Source organism: Erpetoichthys calabaricus, chromosome 2 (assembly GCF_900747795.2).
Source record: "Erpetoichthys calabaricus chromosome 2, fErpCal1.3, whole genome shotgun sequence".
Lineage (NCBI taxonomy): Eukaryota > Metazoa > Chordata > Cladistia > Polypteriformes > Polypteridae > Erpetoichthys > Erpetoichthys calabaricus.
The window spans coordinates 94579184-94597659 of NC_041395.2; the positions used below are offsets into that span (position 1 = coordinate 94579184).

Sequence of the window (18476 nt, forward strand, 5' to 3'; positions counted from 1 at the left end):
TCTATACCAATCAATACTCAGTGTTTCTTGTTTTTGCAGCATGTCACTACAAGAAAATTACAGAGGAAAGGAAAAAAAAATGCAAACTATGCAATATATATAGGCTATTATGAAACAGAACATAGTGTGACTTTTTCTATAATTCATACCGATTGCCTCTTGATCATAAGATGATAGAAACAGACTGACTAAACATAGTATGTTTGATAGAGTAAAGGTAACTGGAAACCTTTACTGTTTCTTGTTGCTAAACATTCATTCAAATCCATGAGCTGTCACTTGTAGCAATTTTAAAATCACTTTGAAATAATCATCTTTGAATCATCTTTATAAGATTACTAAATACCACTACTGGCACTACTGTTTGATTCTTCCAAATGTTTAATAGCATTTAACAATCTGAAACCTATATCAGATCAGCCAATCTAATCAGCCAAAGCAATTTTTTTTCTTTCTACAAAATTATCTGTAGGCATGCGCAACACTTCATTTTTTGTTCTATAAAAAGGCTGAGTAACCTTTGCTAATGTTATGTGAGCTGATAAGTTATCATTAACTCATTTATTTGCACCAGGTATCCTACAGGACAACAAGTTCAAGGAATTTTCAAGGTACTTTATTTGCCTATAAAAAAATGAAAAGCGCTTTTTTTTTGCTTGTGCTATATAAAATGAAACATGTACACTATGAAGGTTTCATTATTTGTGCACTTTGTAGTTAATTTATCTACCTATATTTAAAGAAATGACAGGGAGATCTGAGATGCCTGTGCTATAATTTTTCCTTCGGGCTTATTTTAGCTGTGTATAAAAACTCACATTAACTATGCAAATAATCACACTTAATTATATAGATAAATAAAATACACATTATTTATAATTAAAAAGATTGAAAGTAATTTAAATTAACCATTTAATTTAAAACAAAGACGAATACATGAAAAATTGTGTGTATGTATATGAGTGTGCCCAATGTCAGCCTGAAATACAACATTGGGACTTGGCTTTAAGATTTTCCAGACATTGCCTCATTCACATTTACATTTCAAAACCTTTGTAAATTATACTTATAAGAACAAAATTGTTAAAAGTATTGCAGAGTGTCATCAAGAAGTGCATAGTAACTTTTCTGGCTAAATCAGGCAGTGTGCGTGAGGTGAGCATGAATCCTCCAAAACATTCTAAGCAGCCAATTCCTTTACAAAAGTGTTTTTTTTCTTTCATTTAGCTACGTCTATCTAATACTGCTTTTCCACTATAACATGGAAAAAGAAGGAAATGCAATATGAGGTAACCTTCCTCAGAGCAAGCTGCAATGGTATCACAGGGCCTTCCTGTTTTTTAAAGGTTGTAGTAGGGTGAGTGTAATGTTTGGTACTTATGCTATGTTTTGGTTGGCTTTCGGTAAAGTTTTCAAGAACAATATATCATAGGTTTCCATTCCTTATCAGTTTCTGGTATACTACTGCATTCATTGTGCTATGCGTACAACTTGAAGTTCCACAAGTTAGGCACTCAATTCAGCAAGACAATTATGTTATAGAAGTATTCACGGTTCTCTCCAATGCTTTTGAGTCTCTTTTCTCTGCGCTGCTCTTTCTTCTTCGCTTAGTCGTCGACGTTTTATCTATAACGTATTGTCCTTATACGCTTTATATGCACTGAGAGCCCTGGATCTGTGTGTGCTCAAAGCCTTGACACGACTGAGTGTTTTGCTGCTCGTGGTCTTATTTGATATAGGTTGTAAGTAGGGCGTCTCTTGCGAGAATCTCATGTTGTACATCCCCGCAAGACGGTTCTGGGTCAATCTCTTGGCACAAAGTCTCATGTTTAAATTCCCTGCAAGACGCTCCGTGGCCAATCTCTTTCGTCTCGCGGGTCTTTTAAGTGTCTTCCGTGATCTTCACGTGAAGATCACGTCTCGTATCCCTAGTCTTTCTCTAGGATTTTTTTTTATAATAGAGAGACAAGGTTGCAGGTAACAAGAGTTCACATCGCCACTTTGGGATTGAAGGCTAGTCCATTACAACATACTCATGCACACATCCATAAACATAGCTAAAGTGGAACCTGAAAAAATAAACTAACTGTGGCCACTTCAAATCATACAAATTACACAGACAGTGTACAGGCCAGCAACCAAACAAAGGTGAACGAGCCATGACTCTGCAGCAGTAACCACCGTGCTACAGTTCTGCTCCTTTTTAGAAACCATTTATCCATTTTTTCACAGGTATTAAGATTCTGTACCAGCAGCACTGGGTACAAATGAAACTTATGTTTATAATAAACCTTCTTGCACTGTCTTATGAATAACTCATTCAAAATGGCTGAACGTTGGTGCATGGAACTTAGCAGAAAAATACAACACATGACTATGCTGTCTGATGTACTGTGTCTGCAAATATTTATTATAACGCAAATGTTTTGTCTGTTATTCGTGTATGGAGGCTCCATGATATCTGAGTACTAGAAATTTTACTTACAGTTAGTGGATGCCGCTGCATGAATGTTTGCATTACAAACTTCATGCATGAACATGCAGTATCATAACTGGCATCATTATTCTAAGTAACTAAAATGGGAGATTGCTAGAATTAAATGAACAAGGGATTGGTAAAGTCAAGAAGCTCTTAACTCCCAAGGCTGGTTTTCTATAATCGTAAAACAAAAATGACATTATGTGACAACTTGTGTATTGCCTTACAATCTCAGATGATGGTGTCTCTTATATACATGATTGAGTCCCTCTGGTTCCAGTTGTAACTGCAGAAAGAAAATGTCCAAAACACCAGGCCAAAACACAAATGGCATCTTGAGCAGGACTGACAAAAGCAAGCCAAAATATATTTAAAAAATTGTGTGAATGGGAAATATTTTAAGGTGTCATTTAAAGTGTATAATAAAACATTTAGAAAATGTATTATAAATGTGTGCCTTGCAATGGACTAGATCTTCACTCACTGTCCTGGAGGGCCACAGTGGCTGCAGGTTTTCGTTTCAACCAGTTTCTTAATTATAAGACAGTTCTTGTTGATAAAGAAGCTTGGTATTTAAATATATTGCTTGTTAGTACTTTCATTCTTCCACAACAAATTTTAATTACATTGTAGAATTTCCTTTACTGAGAACATTATCCATATGTCTTAGGATCAGAGCAGATTTGCACTTCAAGAACCTCCCCTTTACTGTTTCATTTATATCTAAACATTTTATCAACACAGTTAGCTTGAGAGCTTTTGTTTTTTTCTTTTTGTTATTTGTAGTCCATTATTAATCGTGGCTGGTTAACACAACTGAAAACAAATCAAATCTTAATGTAGTTGTTTAAAACTAAAATAGGCAATATGGGTTCTGAATCTGCTTTAGAAGCAAATAAATGAGTTTTAATAAAAAAAACAGCGTTGAAAACTTTCAGCCACTGCATTCCTCCAGGACCATGAGTAAAGAGTGAAGATTAACAATATTTTTAGGTTACAGCAGAAAAAGTATTATTTTGAATTTATATTTGTTGGGCTAAAAATAAAGCACTCTTGTTTGTATAATAACTGAATTACAGCAGAGAAAAAGAAAAAAAAACAGAAAAGTACATCTACAGAAGGCAACACTAACATGAGGTTTTATTCAAACCCTGCATTAAATTATACAGTGATCAGAATGATTTGGCACAGTGGCTAGTGTTTTCATTCGGAAATATTAAAAAAAAGAAAGAAAGAAACACAGTGTTTGCGCTTCATCGTCTTCATCACACAGATAACCCCTTCCAATGTTTGACTAACCGGTTTTATAGAGTGAAACATTTACAAACGATATCAATATTACAACTGAGCTGAGGGTAGAGAATGGCTGTACTGATGGAAGAGTGCACTTCTGTGCTCCTGAATTTCTTGTAGTTCTCTCGCCTGTAATTGAACCTCCATTCTTTTTTCAAGCTGCCATGCAATGCCTACAACAGTATAATTACTTAGCAATTTTTAAGTATTATTTAATTATTTTTCAGCATACCATTCGAGAAATTATTCCTTATCGTTTGACACTTTGGCTAATTCAGTAAGCATGCTCTCAGTACATTTTCGTAATCCTTTGCTTCTTCTGTTATTCGCAATATTTTGAGGTCAATGTTTTCTTCAGCTCAAATCAAACACATTTCTTTGGTTTATTTAATGTTCACTATGCAATTTTATTACCTGCATATTGATCAATTGTGTCACTCGTATATGTATTTCCTCTGCAAACGAGACCTTGTTAATTACATTTTCATTTCACTACAAAGTAGGCCTATTTTATGTTATTTCTTCTTCGTATATTCATAAAATTAGCCTTTTTCATTCTGTATATTATTCTTCTGCCGATTAACTTCACCAGTTTACTTAGTCACACCTCGTGAACGATTGATTTGTGGCGCCGTGGTTCCGTTTCGATCGTGGGCGGGGCATGCCATTCTCTTTTAACGAAATCATATGGGTGGGGCGTCGTAAAATAACCATTCATATACGAGAGGGGTGTCCTACGCTTTTAGCCCATTTGATACTCAATCTGATTTGATTTTCGTATGTCAGTCATTGTTGACTACACCAATCGTCTTCATCCTTACCTGTTTTAGCCTGTCTGACGTGCCAATTGTCGGAATTCATTTAAAGTGTTTGTTTAGCTGGGCGGCACGGTGGCGCAGTGGGTAGAGCTGCTGCCTCGCACTTGGGAGACCTGGGGACCTGGGTTCGCTTCCCGAGTCCTCCCTGCGTGGAGTTTGCATGTTCTCCCCGTTTCTGCGTGGGTTTCCTCCGGGCGCTCCGGTTTCCTCCCACAGTCCAAAGACATGCTGGTTAGGTGGACTGGCGATTCTAAATTGTGGGTGTGTTTGTGTGTGTCATGCGGTGGGTTGGCACCCTGCCTGGGATTGTTTCCTGCCTTGTGCCCTGTGTTGGCTGGGATTGGCTCCAGCAGACCCCCGTGACCCTGTGTTCGGATTCAGCGGGTTGGAAAATGGATGGATGTTTGTTTAGCTTGAATGTTTCAGAAATATTAATTGTACCGTGCATCATTCTTTGTTGTTAAACTTTTCTCCTTAAGGTTTCACATCTTATTCCAAAAACCTTAGTGTTTCTCACATACTGCGTTACGCAGGACGCCACCCCGCCTTTTCCTGTGTAAAAGAAACTGTGCTATTATTTGAATCCGAATAAACTAAACGGATGGGCTGTAAATCAAAGACATAACTGCACAAGTGTCCAGGATTTAAAATGTGAAACTTTTTTAAGACTACATGTAAAAACTACTGTTTAACCCGTACGGCGCCACCCTACCCCTTGCAGGTTACATCTGTCTGTTTTCTCACAGGTCATCTTGTTACACAATAGGTCCACAGAGAAATAGGAGGGAAGAAGAAGAATTAGCGTATAGGTTTCACCTTTCAGATAAGGTTTGATATTATTTATTTGTGATCAACAGTCTAGGATTTTTTTTAACTGTGAAAGCGTTTCTGTTGTGATTTAGGAAGGTACATCGCTATGGCTCCTATGTTTCGGCATATGCTAAGCATCTACTTTACCTCGGCAAAGATCGCGTCATAATGGGAGTTATTCGCTAAGAACAAAATAATACACGCAAACAGACATCATAGTGTCTCAGTCTTTGCACTGTGGAGTACAGCTGTAGGGGAGGTAGCAGGCGGGCAACGAATCGCTTTTCCTCGTATGCCCTCTATCGCCCACCAGGGGATTTAAAGCGCCATCCCTGATTTTATATATATTTGTATTTATTGTATATGCTTATGTATGTCGTATGCACGTAGTCGCGCCAAGGGGTGGGCAAATAAAAAAAGATGCTAACAAGCAAGCAACTGTGATGTTACTGAATCTTGTTTATTTTCATTTCAAAGTAATTAAACAAGAGTACGTTATCGAGATCAGGGTTTTGATTTTGCCCTTCATGCTTATAGTCGATTTTTCTTGTAGTGCAGCCATATAAGTAGCGTATAAGGAGTTGCACAGTTCTTGTCACAACGGCAAACGCATTTCTGGGTCAAGTTTGGTTGTGTGTTGTTTGAAAACGCTGTTTACGGCTGTGTAATCTCTAAATTGTGGGACTGCATAATGAGGCTCGGGAGAAACATAGTCTTAATGGAGGTCGTCTAATAAATCATTACAGTATTTTGTGTGTTTCACAAGTAATTTGTGAAGTGTTAATGATCAAAACAGGGCAAATTATGTATTTGCCCTCCTTACCCCATTTATTTTAAATCAACCTCATTGTAGAGCCTGCCTTTGCTATATTGCATTTTATGCTAATAAGCTAGAAGGGTTGTAAGTCACCTTTTCAAAGAGGATTGATATCTTCAGTGCTAAGCTGTGATTTGTAACATAAACAAGTCTAAGTTTAATAGATAGTACTTAAGATGACTAATTGCCCATTTCATGACTTGAAATTAACTTCACATTCTGCATATCTTTGTTCTACGAGCTTCCCACTACAGAAAGTTACAGTGATTTCTACTCCCCAGATGATCTAAAACAACACTGCAAACAGTCCTGTCTCAGTTACATTTACTTTGAAGAGCATATGAGAAAGGGAGGTTATGCGTAATTGGGAGAGTGCTGAAACCCCCATTTGGAGGTCTAATTAACAGTTAGGCATTTGAATAAAGCATTCCATATTTGGTTGTTCCACTTCGTCAATCATATTGAGAAAAGAAAGGCAAACAACCTGGAGCATCAGGACATCTAAACTACTATCCTTTCATGTCTTCCTGAAGTCATTCTTGGTAGCCAAAGGAGGGCAAGCTTTGACTACACTTTTATGTTTAATGTACAGTACTGTAAATGTCATCTTTCAGACATCTTTATTAAACTGACTATTTGCATTTGAAGGCCAGTTCTAATGCATGAACATGTGCAGCATTTAAATGTGAAAATAAAGGCAGAGCCTATTTTGTTATCTGTCATTTGAAGTTCATACCTAATTTTGAAAAAAAATGTTGATTTAAACAGTAATAAACCTGAACATAAATAATAATCCAATTATTTTTGATTCCCTTTTTGTTTAGTTCAAGGCCACAGGGGCCAGAGACTATCCAGACAGAAACCTGGGTGTAACATTGCATGGTCGACAAATACCGGTATGTATTGGTGCCCCCTCATTGACTTATCTAATGACTCTTTAATGTTTGTTGCCATATTTTAAAGTGAGAATGACTAGGTTGTGAATGGACTTCATGGTATTTGTAAGCTGACATTTGAGGCATGACCTTCATCTTCAGTCCAGCTACTACTCTTGCCCAAATAAACTCTCCCTAACAGGTAATGTTTTGTTTTGTCCATATCCATATGGCCAATAAGGGGATAGAAGTGGGCTAGGCGGTTTACATTTTTTTTCGATTAGGAGGAGGAGGTTAGGAGCAAACACTGATACAGCGCATTGCTGCACCCACCACATGACAAACCAACTCAGGATCCTAGATTAGGACCCGAGTGCAGCCATGGGGTGGAGTATAATTAGTTGCCTTTGTCTCTTACCATTTCTTACTTGATATAACCTACTGTTTTCAATGGCAAAAGTGTATGTGTGCTGTTTGGAACTTCTCTAAATAGAATTCTTCTACAAAAGATACATCATTATTGGCCTTTAATTACCAGGATCCATTTTCTTTCCCTTCTTGTACAGTAGATTGGAGTCACATTTGCAACACTGCACTCATCATGTACTGCTAGCTTTTGAAGTGACTGTTAAATTATGATTAATAAAAGTTTATAAATAATGTCTTTCAGTTCTTTATTATCAAAAATTAGTCTTTCTTTTTCCTAATGGACAAATGCATAGAGTTCACAGTAAGAGCCCGCCATGTGACTGTTGCCTTATGTCCTTATCAAAGGATCTTGATAGTTTTAACCCCTAGGATATTATGTCACCAATTCACAACCAGCATATAATAATATTTTTTTCATATAAAGGCCTTTTACACCATCATGGCTACTTTGATTAGTAGTCTCCCTGCTCAGCTTAGGCCTGCAAAATTGGTGACAGGAGACACATGCCACTTGTATCTCAGTCCTACGTATAGCAGGCTCAAGATAGTTAGAGGGGGGTCCATTTAATTCCTGTGTGTACTTAAAAATGAAAAGAAACATTATCTTACAAAAAGAATTCAAATATATGATTTTGGTAAGAAGTTCAAGTTACAAAATAAACACTTTTGAGTAGAATTTTTAGTTGTGTTGTATTACAAAAGTCATTTGAGCTCTCAACAGCCACTTATCTCAAAGTTATCAATTCTGTATATAGTGTACTGCCTCCCAGAAAATATTACTAACAATGCATTATTTTATTCTTGTTGTTTACAAATAACACTTACGGTTATGTGTAACAGTCATGGTAGTCATGCTATCTCTATTGAGCACCATCATTCTGGGGGGAGAGTGGCTTTGAATATGTTGTCAGTTATTGCTTTTTGTTCTTTCTTGTTTGGTCTGACTGTGGGTCATGATAAAGAGATATAAGAAGGAACTGTACTAATAAATACTACTGAAGATAACATGCTACTAAAGAGGACCTCAGGTTCTGCAGATGTACAAGATATGTTTAGATGAGTAGTGTCCAATTGGTCATAATTTTACAGTGGAACAGTGGAACAAGAGCACCCTGAAACACTTAATTCTGTACCATCCAAAATTATGGAAACTGTAATAAGAAATAATTCAGAATGTTTTCTGTAAATGTTACTATGCTAAATAACAGTCAGCATGGGTTATGAGAGAGATATCTAGCCTCAAATGCAAAGAACAAGACATATTATGTTTATCCTTTAAAATATCCTTTATTACAGTTCCACACCGAATATTAATATTGAACCAAGAAGGCATCTGCACCAGAGATAACTTGCAAAACTGGATGTCACCTTAATTAACCACCAAGAAACAAAGAATACAAATGAGAGGTGAATGCTCCATTGTTGGGAATTTAGTTCAATTGAATTTTCCACCTCAGAAATTCTGGTGGTAGCTTTAGTTTCTCACCTTATTGTTCAGATTTGTTTTTATAATATTATTTGGACTGTTTAAGCTGCCATGTTGATTATTTACTGGTGACATAATTTTGAGCTTTTGTTGTTAGAGCAGTAACGTGTTGGTGCCGTGTCCTCTGAGTTCATGAACTGTCAGTAATGGCATGTTGGGATAAAAGTTCACAATCAAGGGCATTTCCTCATCCGAGTTCACGGATTCAAATCTAAAACTTTGCTCTAATGATCTTTCTGGTTAAGAATTTTTGCTTATATTTTTTCAACTTCGAAGTTTGTCTCATTAAATATAAGGCATTGGACATTATGCTCAAACTGGATAATACACTAGTTAGACTATATCAGAGGTACAGTGTGCAGTTCTGGTCACCTCCCTGCTAAACAAAACAGAGCAGCAGGTCTTGGGATTGTACAGAGGAGAGCAACAAAGTGCACTCTTGACTGAAGGAGCATACTTTACTCTGGCAGAATCAGCAAATTAAACTTCTTTAGTCACAAACAGAGGAGGCTGTTTGGGGATTTAATTCAAGTCTTCAAACTTCTCAAAAGCCACTAATAAAGTGGATCTAGAAGAATTCTTTTAACTAAATAGCAAATCACTCATTCAAGAACACCAATGGAAGTAATGTGAAGTGCATTTAAAACTGGAAGCCAGGAAGAACATCTTCATGCAAAGAGTTGTGGGAATCCTTAACAAACTATCAAATCATGTAGATAAAGCAGAGACCTTGACAACCTTTAAGTACCAGGATGAGATACTGTGAAATCTTAGCTATTGACTACTGCAACAAAACAAGCTTGATGGTTTGAATAGTGTTTTCTCGTATGTTAAAATTCTTATGTATGGTCTTATGTTGTGTAGGGATGGACAAAAAGAACAGGTTTGAATTTTTAGCATAAGTGGCATGCACAACATTTAGTAGTTACTATTATATCAGTCTATGAGCGACATATAGATTGTGATTTTAAAGGATATCTGTAATAGTTTACACATTGTTAGGCCTGTCTGAGAACTAAAGAGAGAAAAAAGAAGACAAATGTGGGAAAATCAATTTTGCATTTACACACAAAGCAGGTTGGCAATTCAGTGATAGATTTTGTTGACTGACAGAGAGTAGCTGTGTGAAATAAAATACTAATTTTCTGCAGTGTAGAACAGGAATTGGACCTGAAAATGCCTTGATGGATTTGTACACTACTGCTGATAACAAATGTAATCATGTCAGCCATGCTGGGACACTATCAACAGGTGTGCTATGATCCATAATCAGGTGCCCATACTGTACAAATAAAGGAATGTGTCCTGGTAGAATAAGTAACACATCCCATCAGGCATGATCTGACATACATCTAACCTTTGATGGTGTTGACTGACTGATTTGTTAAATAGGGAGATGATGCCAGGTGGATAATAGTGGGAAATAGACAGGGGTCAGTGAAGAACAGGACGTTCAGTCTTATAGCTGTTTGACATGCTCATGGTTGCCTACTGCCCATTATAGTGAGCTGGAAAACTGAAGATTGTCTGGCTTTTTAGGTAGGAGTTGAGGTCAAGAACTGCAGTGACACAGCACTCCCTGTAACAGCCAAAGGGGTTCCTAAATCCAGTCCTGACATCAGGTGATATAACCAGAAATAGCTCCTAGTCATACCATTTTTGACCTTAGTAGAAAAGAATTAATGAGCACTCATCTTGTGAGAAGAAGAGAAGCCAGAGAGAAAGTAGAAGATGTTAGCAGGAGGAGACAAAATCAAGATACACTATTTAGGTGTGTGGCTGAGTCACCCTACCAAAGTGTCTAGAGAGGCTAAAGGTAATGTTTATTAATTTCCATCCTATTTATATCATTTCTCAGCTAAAAACATTTACTTTCTGTTTACTATAGTTGTTGTTTTTTTAAAAAATACCTCTTCTTTTACATATATATACAGTATTCGCAAGTCCAGACTGAAAATGTAACATTACATTTAAAATAGTGATAGTTTTTATTTATTATGTTATATTTTAATTGATTATGACTTGTTGCTACCATAAGATAGCTAAGTGATGATAAACTGTGGAAAGTGCTTTACAGAATAAAGATTAAGATTGTATTCTCAGTAGTCTCCAGGGGCCTCGGGCCTCATGTATAAACGGTGCGTACGCACAGAAATGTTGCGTACGAACCTTTCCACGCTCAAATAGCGATGTATAAAACCTAAACTTGGCGTAAAGCCACGCACATTTCCACGGTAACTCATTCCTTGGCGTACGCAATTTATCCGCCCGGTTTTGCAGACTGGCGGCACCCAGCGTCAAAGCAGTGCTACTGTTCCTGTGTGATCACCCTTTCTTTCTTAGACCCACATTCCTGGCGCGGCTTTATAAATACACTGAAATTAACTGCATATTGTTTATTAGTGTAATGCATCTGATTGTAATTAACCTGTAGCAATATAATGGTCCAGGGAATAGTCATAGTATTCCAAATACCATAACTGCTTTAGCGTTGTAACTCTCACTGCATGTTCTTTCAGCTGATCCCGTTAAGGGCTGCCACAGCAGATCATTTTTTTCCACATTACTCTCACTGCACCACTCGGAGTATTTATATCACTGTATCTGAGTGGGAAATCACAGCAGCAGCTGATTGGAAAGAGAATTATCGGTACACATCATGAAGCAGATGCTGCCTGAGCCACAGCAAACGCTTTAGTCCCTGTACGGACTTCGCGGTTTAGAAACAGTTTCATCCCAAGAACTCTAAACACACTAAATCAGTCCATCAAGTGCTCCTTGTAGAAATATTTGGACTTATAAGTACAATTACCCCACTGTAAACTTGCACTACAGTTATAATATTGCACAACCTGCGCCACTTTATAAAGCGCGTATTTACATGTGATGACGGTATTCATTTCTAAGACGAAATGCAGCAAAACGTTGATTATATTATACAGATAAAACTTTAACTTCATTTAAATAATCTGTATTGTTTATAATTAAACATGTGAGGACACGGTGCCTTGCGCTAGCTAGTTCAGTAATTGTTCCTGCCTTGCGCTGTATTCTTGCTGGTGCTGACGCGACACTGGAAAGATAGACGGATATAATAATTAAACACGTACTACTAAGATATTTCAATGTTCCTTAAAAGTTTTGAAGAATCGAAGTTCTAAGCTTACAGATGGCTTCACGTCTATTACATAGCTTATTGTGTGGCAATTGAGTTTTTGGAGAAAGAAAAGTAAGGACAGGAATTGGAGGTTAGTACGTTTGAAAGAGACAGTACTGCTGTGATAAATTATTTAATTGAAGGTTGCGCATGGCGCAGCAAGCTTCTTGCGTGAGACATGAACAAGCACTGCGCCACCGTGTTCCCATGTTTAATAACATGCTTTCATTGCTATCATCATGAAAAAGATATCACGTATACATCTCAGTATTTTAATTATTCAGAGAGCTGTAATATCAAGAATGTAGTGGAGTATGTGTCCCGTCGGAGAAAGAGAAAGCCCGTTTAAAAAGCAGGTAGTGATTCATACACACAGAGCACATAGAAGATCAAATACAGAACAAAGCATTTAACATGCCACTTTAGTTGCAATAGGATTTGAGAAACTAGTAAATTAAACGATTTTAAGATGAAGTTTATGATGTTCTACTTTAATGGCAAAATAAACTACGTGATTAAAGTGGAAATTTCGAGATTAAAGTTGACATTTCGTGCTTTTTTCCCCACTGTGTGCCTTTTTTTTGTCTGTACCCTAATAAGCTTTCATATGACACTCAGACGGTGGGCTACGACTCGCTTTTTCACGGCGACTTAGATATGTGATTTCTTTTTTATTTCGGGCACTGTGCGACTTTGTGAAGTTGAGCCTTCGAGTTTCTCCGACACTCTGTCACTCGATCAGCTTCCTTTTGTTGATTATACCACTGTTTAAACCAACAAATAGTACGTTTTTCCTTTGCCTCCACTTGGTATTCGCTGAAATTCTTATATTTCCCCATGGAATTAAAAAAGTTTATCTAATCTAATCTAACAAGTAGAGCAGCATGTCTTTGTATTGTTTGACAAAGTCATGCAGACATGCAAACACAAACAACAATACTGGAGACCAGGGGCCTCATGTATAACGCCGTGCGTAGAACTCACACTATAACATGGCGTAAGCACAAAAGCGGGAATGTGTGTACGCACAGAAAAATCCAGATGCAGGAATCTGTACATACGCAAACTTTCACGTTCTTCCACTACATAAATCCCGATCAGCGTGAAAAGTAACGCACGTGCATGCGCCTTCTGCCCGCCCCAACTCCTCCCAGAATTACGCCTCTTTGAATATGCAAATCAATATAAATAGCCTTCTGCGAAAAGACATTGGGAAAAGCACGGGGGGAATTATAAGAATTTCAGTGAATACCAAGTGGAGGCAAAGGAAAAATGTACTATTTGTTGGTTTAAACAGTGGTATAATCAACAAAAGGAAGTTGATCGAGTGACAGAGTGTCGGAGAAACTTGAAGGCTCAAGTTCACAAAGTCGCACAGTGCCCGAAATAAAAAAGAAATCACATATCAAAGTCGCCGTGAAAAGGCGAGTCATAGCCCACCGTCTGAGTGTCATATGAAAGCTTATTAGGGTACAGACAAAAAAAATAGGCACACAGTGGGAAAAAAGCACGAAATGTCAACTTTAATCTCGAAGTTTCCACTTTAATCACGTAGTTTATTTTGCCATTAAAGTAGAACATCATAAACTTCATCTTAAAATCGTTTAATTTACTAGTTTCTCAAATCCCATTGTAACTAAAGTGGCACATTAAATGCTTTGTTCTGTATTTGATCTTCTATGTGATCTACATGTGTGAATCACTACCTGCTTCTTAAATGGGCTTTTTCTTTCTCCCACAGGACACATAATCCATTACATTCGTGATATTACAGCTCTCTGAATAATTAAAATACTGAGATGTATACGTGACATCTTTTTCATGATGATAGGAATGAAAGCATGTTATTAAACATGGGAACACGGTGGCACAGTGCTTGTTCATGTCTCATGCAAGAGGCTTGCGGCGCCATGCGTGACCTTCGATGAAATAATTTATTATAGAAGTACTGTCTTTTTCAAACATACTAACCTTCAATTCCTGTCCTTACTTTTCTTTCTCCAAAAACCCAATCGCCACACAATCAGCTATATAGACGTGAAGCCATCTGTAAGCTTAAAACGCCGATTCTTCAAAACTTTTAAGGAACATTGAAATATCTTCGTAGTGCATGTTTAATTATTATATCCGTATATCCTTCCAGTGTCGCATCAGCACCAGCAAGAATACAACGCAATGCAGGAACAATCCCTGAACTAGCTAGCGCTACGGCACCGTGTCCTCACATGTTTAATTATTAATAATAAAGATTATTTAAATGAAGTTAAAGTTTTATCTGTATAATATAATCAACATATTTTGCTGCATTTCATCTTAAAAATGATATTGTCATCATATGTAAATACGCGCTTTATAAAGTGGCGCAGGTTGTGCAATATTATAACTGTAGTGCAAGTTTACAGTGAGGTGATTGTACTTATAAGTACAAACAGTTCTACAAGGAGCACTTGATGGACTGATTGAGTGCGTTTATAGTTCTTGGGGTGAAACTTTTTCTAAACCGCGAAGTCCGTACAGGAAAGTCTCTGAAGAGTTTTGCCGTGGCTCAGGCAGCATCTGCTTCATGCTGTGTACCGATAATTCTCTTTCCGATCAGCTGCTGCTTTGATTCCCCACTCAGATACAGTGATATAAATACTCCGAGTGGTGCAGTTAGAGTAATATGGAAAAAGATGATCTGCTGTGGCAACCCTTAACGGGAGCAGCTGAAAGAAGAAGAAGATGCAGTGAGAGTTACAACACTAAAGCAGTTATGGTATTTGGAATACTATGGCTGTTCCCTGGACCATTATATTGCTGCAGGTTAATTACAATCAGATGCATTACACTAATAAACAATATGCAGTTAGTTTCAGTGTATTTATAAAGCTGCATCAGGAATGTGGAGCTAAGAAAGAAAGGGTGACTACACAGGAACAGTAGCACCGCTTTGACGCTGGGTGCCGCCAGTCTGTAAAACCGAGCGGAGAAATTGCGTACGCCAATGTAAGAGTTACCTTGGAAATGTGCGTGGCTTTACGCCAAGTTTAGGTTTTATACATCGCGATTTGAGCGTGGAAATGTTCGTACGCAACATTTCTGTGCGTATGCACCGTTTATACATGAGGCCCCAGGTGACGTAAAATAGTATAGGTTGTGTCTCCATATATCTCTTTGTTTTCAGGAAATTTACAAAGATTTCACCTATCAAATACTGTAGTTCTTAAGCATTGAGGTGTAAGCAAAATATTTCTTTTTTTCTAAATTACATTTAAATTAAAATCAGGTGCCCAATCTAAGATTGTCTTCTATATAATCGATAAGATCTGTATGATCTATATGATATTGCTAGGGTGGATTCTAGGGTGTTTGACAAAACTGGTTCAATTTGCAATAATGTTGGGACAGAAAGTGTTGAATCTGTTCTAAATGGCATGGATTGTTTGGCATCCGGACTGGGATGGATGGTTCTTTACTGTGCCAGGAAGCATGTATAATGCAAGGATGAAGATGGACAGGCATTCCAGCCTGGTTGGTTAGTGATAACTTTCTCGGCTGAGAGATTGCTATAGTGGAAGGCCAGAAGGAGACTGCCCCCGAGGGCCATGTGTTCCCCCAGTACGCTGGGTGGCAGCATCCCTCTGGTATGGCTCTCGTGTGGACACGCACAGGACTGAATGAGAGTTGTAGTTCTGGTAGCCAGATCAGTTGCAATCCTCAGGTGCCACTAGAGGGAGCTGCTGGGTGCAGGATACAATGTGGGAGAGGTTCCACCTCACCTGGAAAATCTTGCTGCGCCAGAAGTGCTCCTAGGTCCAGGTTCAAAAGGAGCAGCTCCACCTTCCCCAAGGGGCCGAAGTTGGGGTCAGGAGAGGAGGAGCTTGAGATGAAGTGGTTGAGTGAAAAGAATATTTTTAGTTTGTGGATTGTGAAGAAAAAAGGTACTTTTGTTTAAAAAAAATAAGCACTTTTAATCCCAGGACTGTTGTGGAGTAATTGTAACAGGGGCTTAGGGCTCAGTGACACTGCCTAGTGGTCACAAAGTCAATAAAACAGAAACATATTACAGTATAACTAGTGAAAAAGTCAACATGAACAGGTCTAAAAATGTCAATACAACCAAAATATATAATTAGTAAAGCAGTAAAAATAAGCAGTTCTCTTGATTAATTTCATATTTTTCTTTACAGATATTGAAGGTCAATGCAGAAAAATGAACTTTTTTGTAATCAGAGTGGGGGTCTGTTTCACTATCTGCATTTGTACTATGTAAGTATGAAGTGCCTCTGTTTGTTTGCCCTTTTAGCCACTATTCATTTTATACTGTTCTGTAGCTATTCATTAATGTGTCATCCTCTCCAACTCTTGTATTTAGTGATGGTTGACTAAAAGTTGTTGAAATCCATAAGGGTAACTGTTTTAAATGTAACACATAATTATTTTTTTTATTTTACTATGGAGACTTTTTATCCTGTAGTGTTACAGCAGGGCAATGACCATCATCTTTTTTGGCTTGCCATGTACTGTCTAGTTGTGAACATAGCTGTCTACACCTTCTTTTGCTAATTAAATAGAATGTCACAAATCTCTCTGTATTGTAACTCTAATGGCTTGTGTTAACTATGTGAACAATCGGAAGGCAGAGCATTGAGTTCATTTGTGATCATTTGTACACCAGATGATCACATAAGGGTATGTGGCCCTTTTCCATAAAGTTTTACAAAAGAAATGGATACATTAGGTCCACGAATGAGGACTGATAAGATGGCATGGATTTAAACTGGGAAGTTTATCATTCCAGTGAAATATTTCAAGTGTAATAACAATGCAGCTCTTTTATAGGTTTGCATTTGTTTTAAAACATACAGCATATAATCTCTGTGTCACATGTTGTGTCCTGACCTTCTAAAGTGATCATCAACGTCACAGGTTCAGCAATTTAAAAAATAATTGTATGAACTTCAAAGCAGTTTTACAATAACCAAAATGAAATCTATTTTTTATTGTAGGAAATATAGTTCTATTAAAGTAAGGTCATTTTATGATTAATATTTTTGCTATATTTAAACAGTTTTTGATCTTAGTAAGTTTTATTATTATTTACTTAGCTAATAAATATATTAAACCACTACTTAAAAATAAAGTGCCTTCAGAACTCTGTATATTTTTCATAAAGATTATTTTGCTATATGGATATCATAATGGAGCATTTTACCTGAGTGATTTTTAATCAGTTTTGAAACATGTATGTTTATTCAGTATTTTGGAAATCAATTATGATCAGTAAGAGTAAGTGTTACAATAACAAAAAGTCACAGATGTATTGTTTTGGATTACTTAATTTTACTATCTGTTACACTGTAGGTTAATGACAGCCACATGCCAAGTTGCAACAAAGGAAAACGGCTTCGACAATACAGCTGCCCCTCAATTTTTAATCCCTGACTGGATGGCTGAAATTTCTGATAATGTATTTCTCTCAGATCTCTCAATTCCTGGCACACATAACACAATGTCTTTTTATGGTGGAAATCTTGTTCAGTGTCAGACATGGCCTATAGACCAACAACTGAAAGGTGGAATCCGTTTTCTAGATATTCGTGTACGTAATGCTAATAATAATCTAACAATTCATCATGGCCCAATCTACCAAAGAGCTGACTTTAGCAAAGTAATACGAGAGACTATGAAATTCTTAAATGAACATCCAAGAGAAACAATTTTGATGAGAGTAAAGGAGGAGTTTAGTGAAACCAACAATATACACGTCCCAGTAGTTAATTTTTTAAAACAGTATGGCAACTGGAGTGCTATGTGGATCAACAGGACCATTCCGTTGCTGGGACAGGCTCGAGGAAAACTAGTTATCCTTCAAGACTATGCTGGAGATGCCATTTTCATTCAATATAACACTTTGAATATTGCAGATAAATGGAAAGTTCCAACCATGATGCATATCAATAGCAAATGGCAGAATGTGCATGAACATTTAAATATGGCGGCAGTGGGGATTCGGAACACAATATTTCTCACCTACAGTAGTGGAGCTGGAGTTGCAGCCTATCCAAATGCTGTTGCTATGCAAATCAATCCTCGCTTGCTGGAATACTTACAACTCAGACATGGCCAAAATGTACGCTTTGGAATGATTGCAATGGATTTTCCATCATCAATGCTTATTAAAACGATCATTGAGTTCAACTAATCTCCAGTCAAGATGTGTGTAACTAGCAATATAGTAAAAAATATATATGCTTCTATATTTGAACATTATGTTGGGTGTACAGATCATCCTATTAACTCTTGATTCATTTATACTATACTGTATATGGT

At 37.3% G+C, this 18476-nt stretch overlaps 1 protein-coding gene across 2 annotated transcripts; it reads left to right on the forward strand.

The window, feature by feature from the left end:
- Positions 1-546: 546 nt before the first annotated feature.
- si:dkey-266f7.9 (uncharacterized protein LOC100006223 homolog) lies at positions 547-18377 on the forward strand. Of its 2 annotated transcripts, none has more exons than XM_051922825.1 (4): positions 547-611; positions 7042-7113; positions 16334-16412; positions 17508-18377. In XM_051922825.1, exons 3-4 carry the CDS (start codon positions 16357-16359, stop codon positions 18346-18348), a joined length of 897 nt encoding a protein of 298 aa, XP_051778785.1. In that variant the 5' UTR covers positions 547-611; positions 7042-7113; positions 16334-16356; the 3' UTR covers positions 18349-18377. The 2 variants fall into 2 exon arrangements, with proteins under 2 accessions (XP_051778785.1, XP_028647444.1); XM_028791611.2 differs by lacking the exon at positions 547-611 and adding an exon at positions 5382-5496.
- The last annotated feature ends 99 nt before the right edge of the window (positions 18378-18476 follow it).

Bases quoted from the DNA above. Each gene is read 5' to 3' on its own strand.
- si:dkey-266f7.9 (XM_051922825.1), top strand. From the start codon at position 16,357: ATGAACTTTTTTGTAATCAGAGTGGGGGTCTGTTTCACTATCTGCATT. The intron at 16,413-17,507 runs GTAAGTATGAAG...GTTACACTGTAG, and splicing joins ACTATCTGCATTTGTACTAT to GTTAATGACAGCCACATGCC.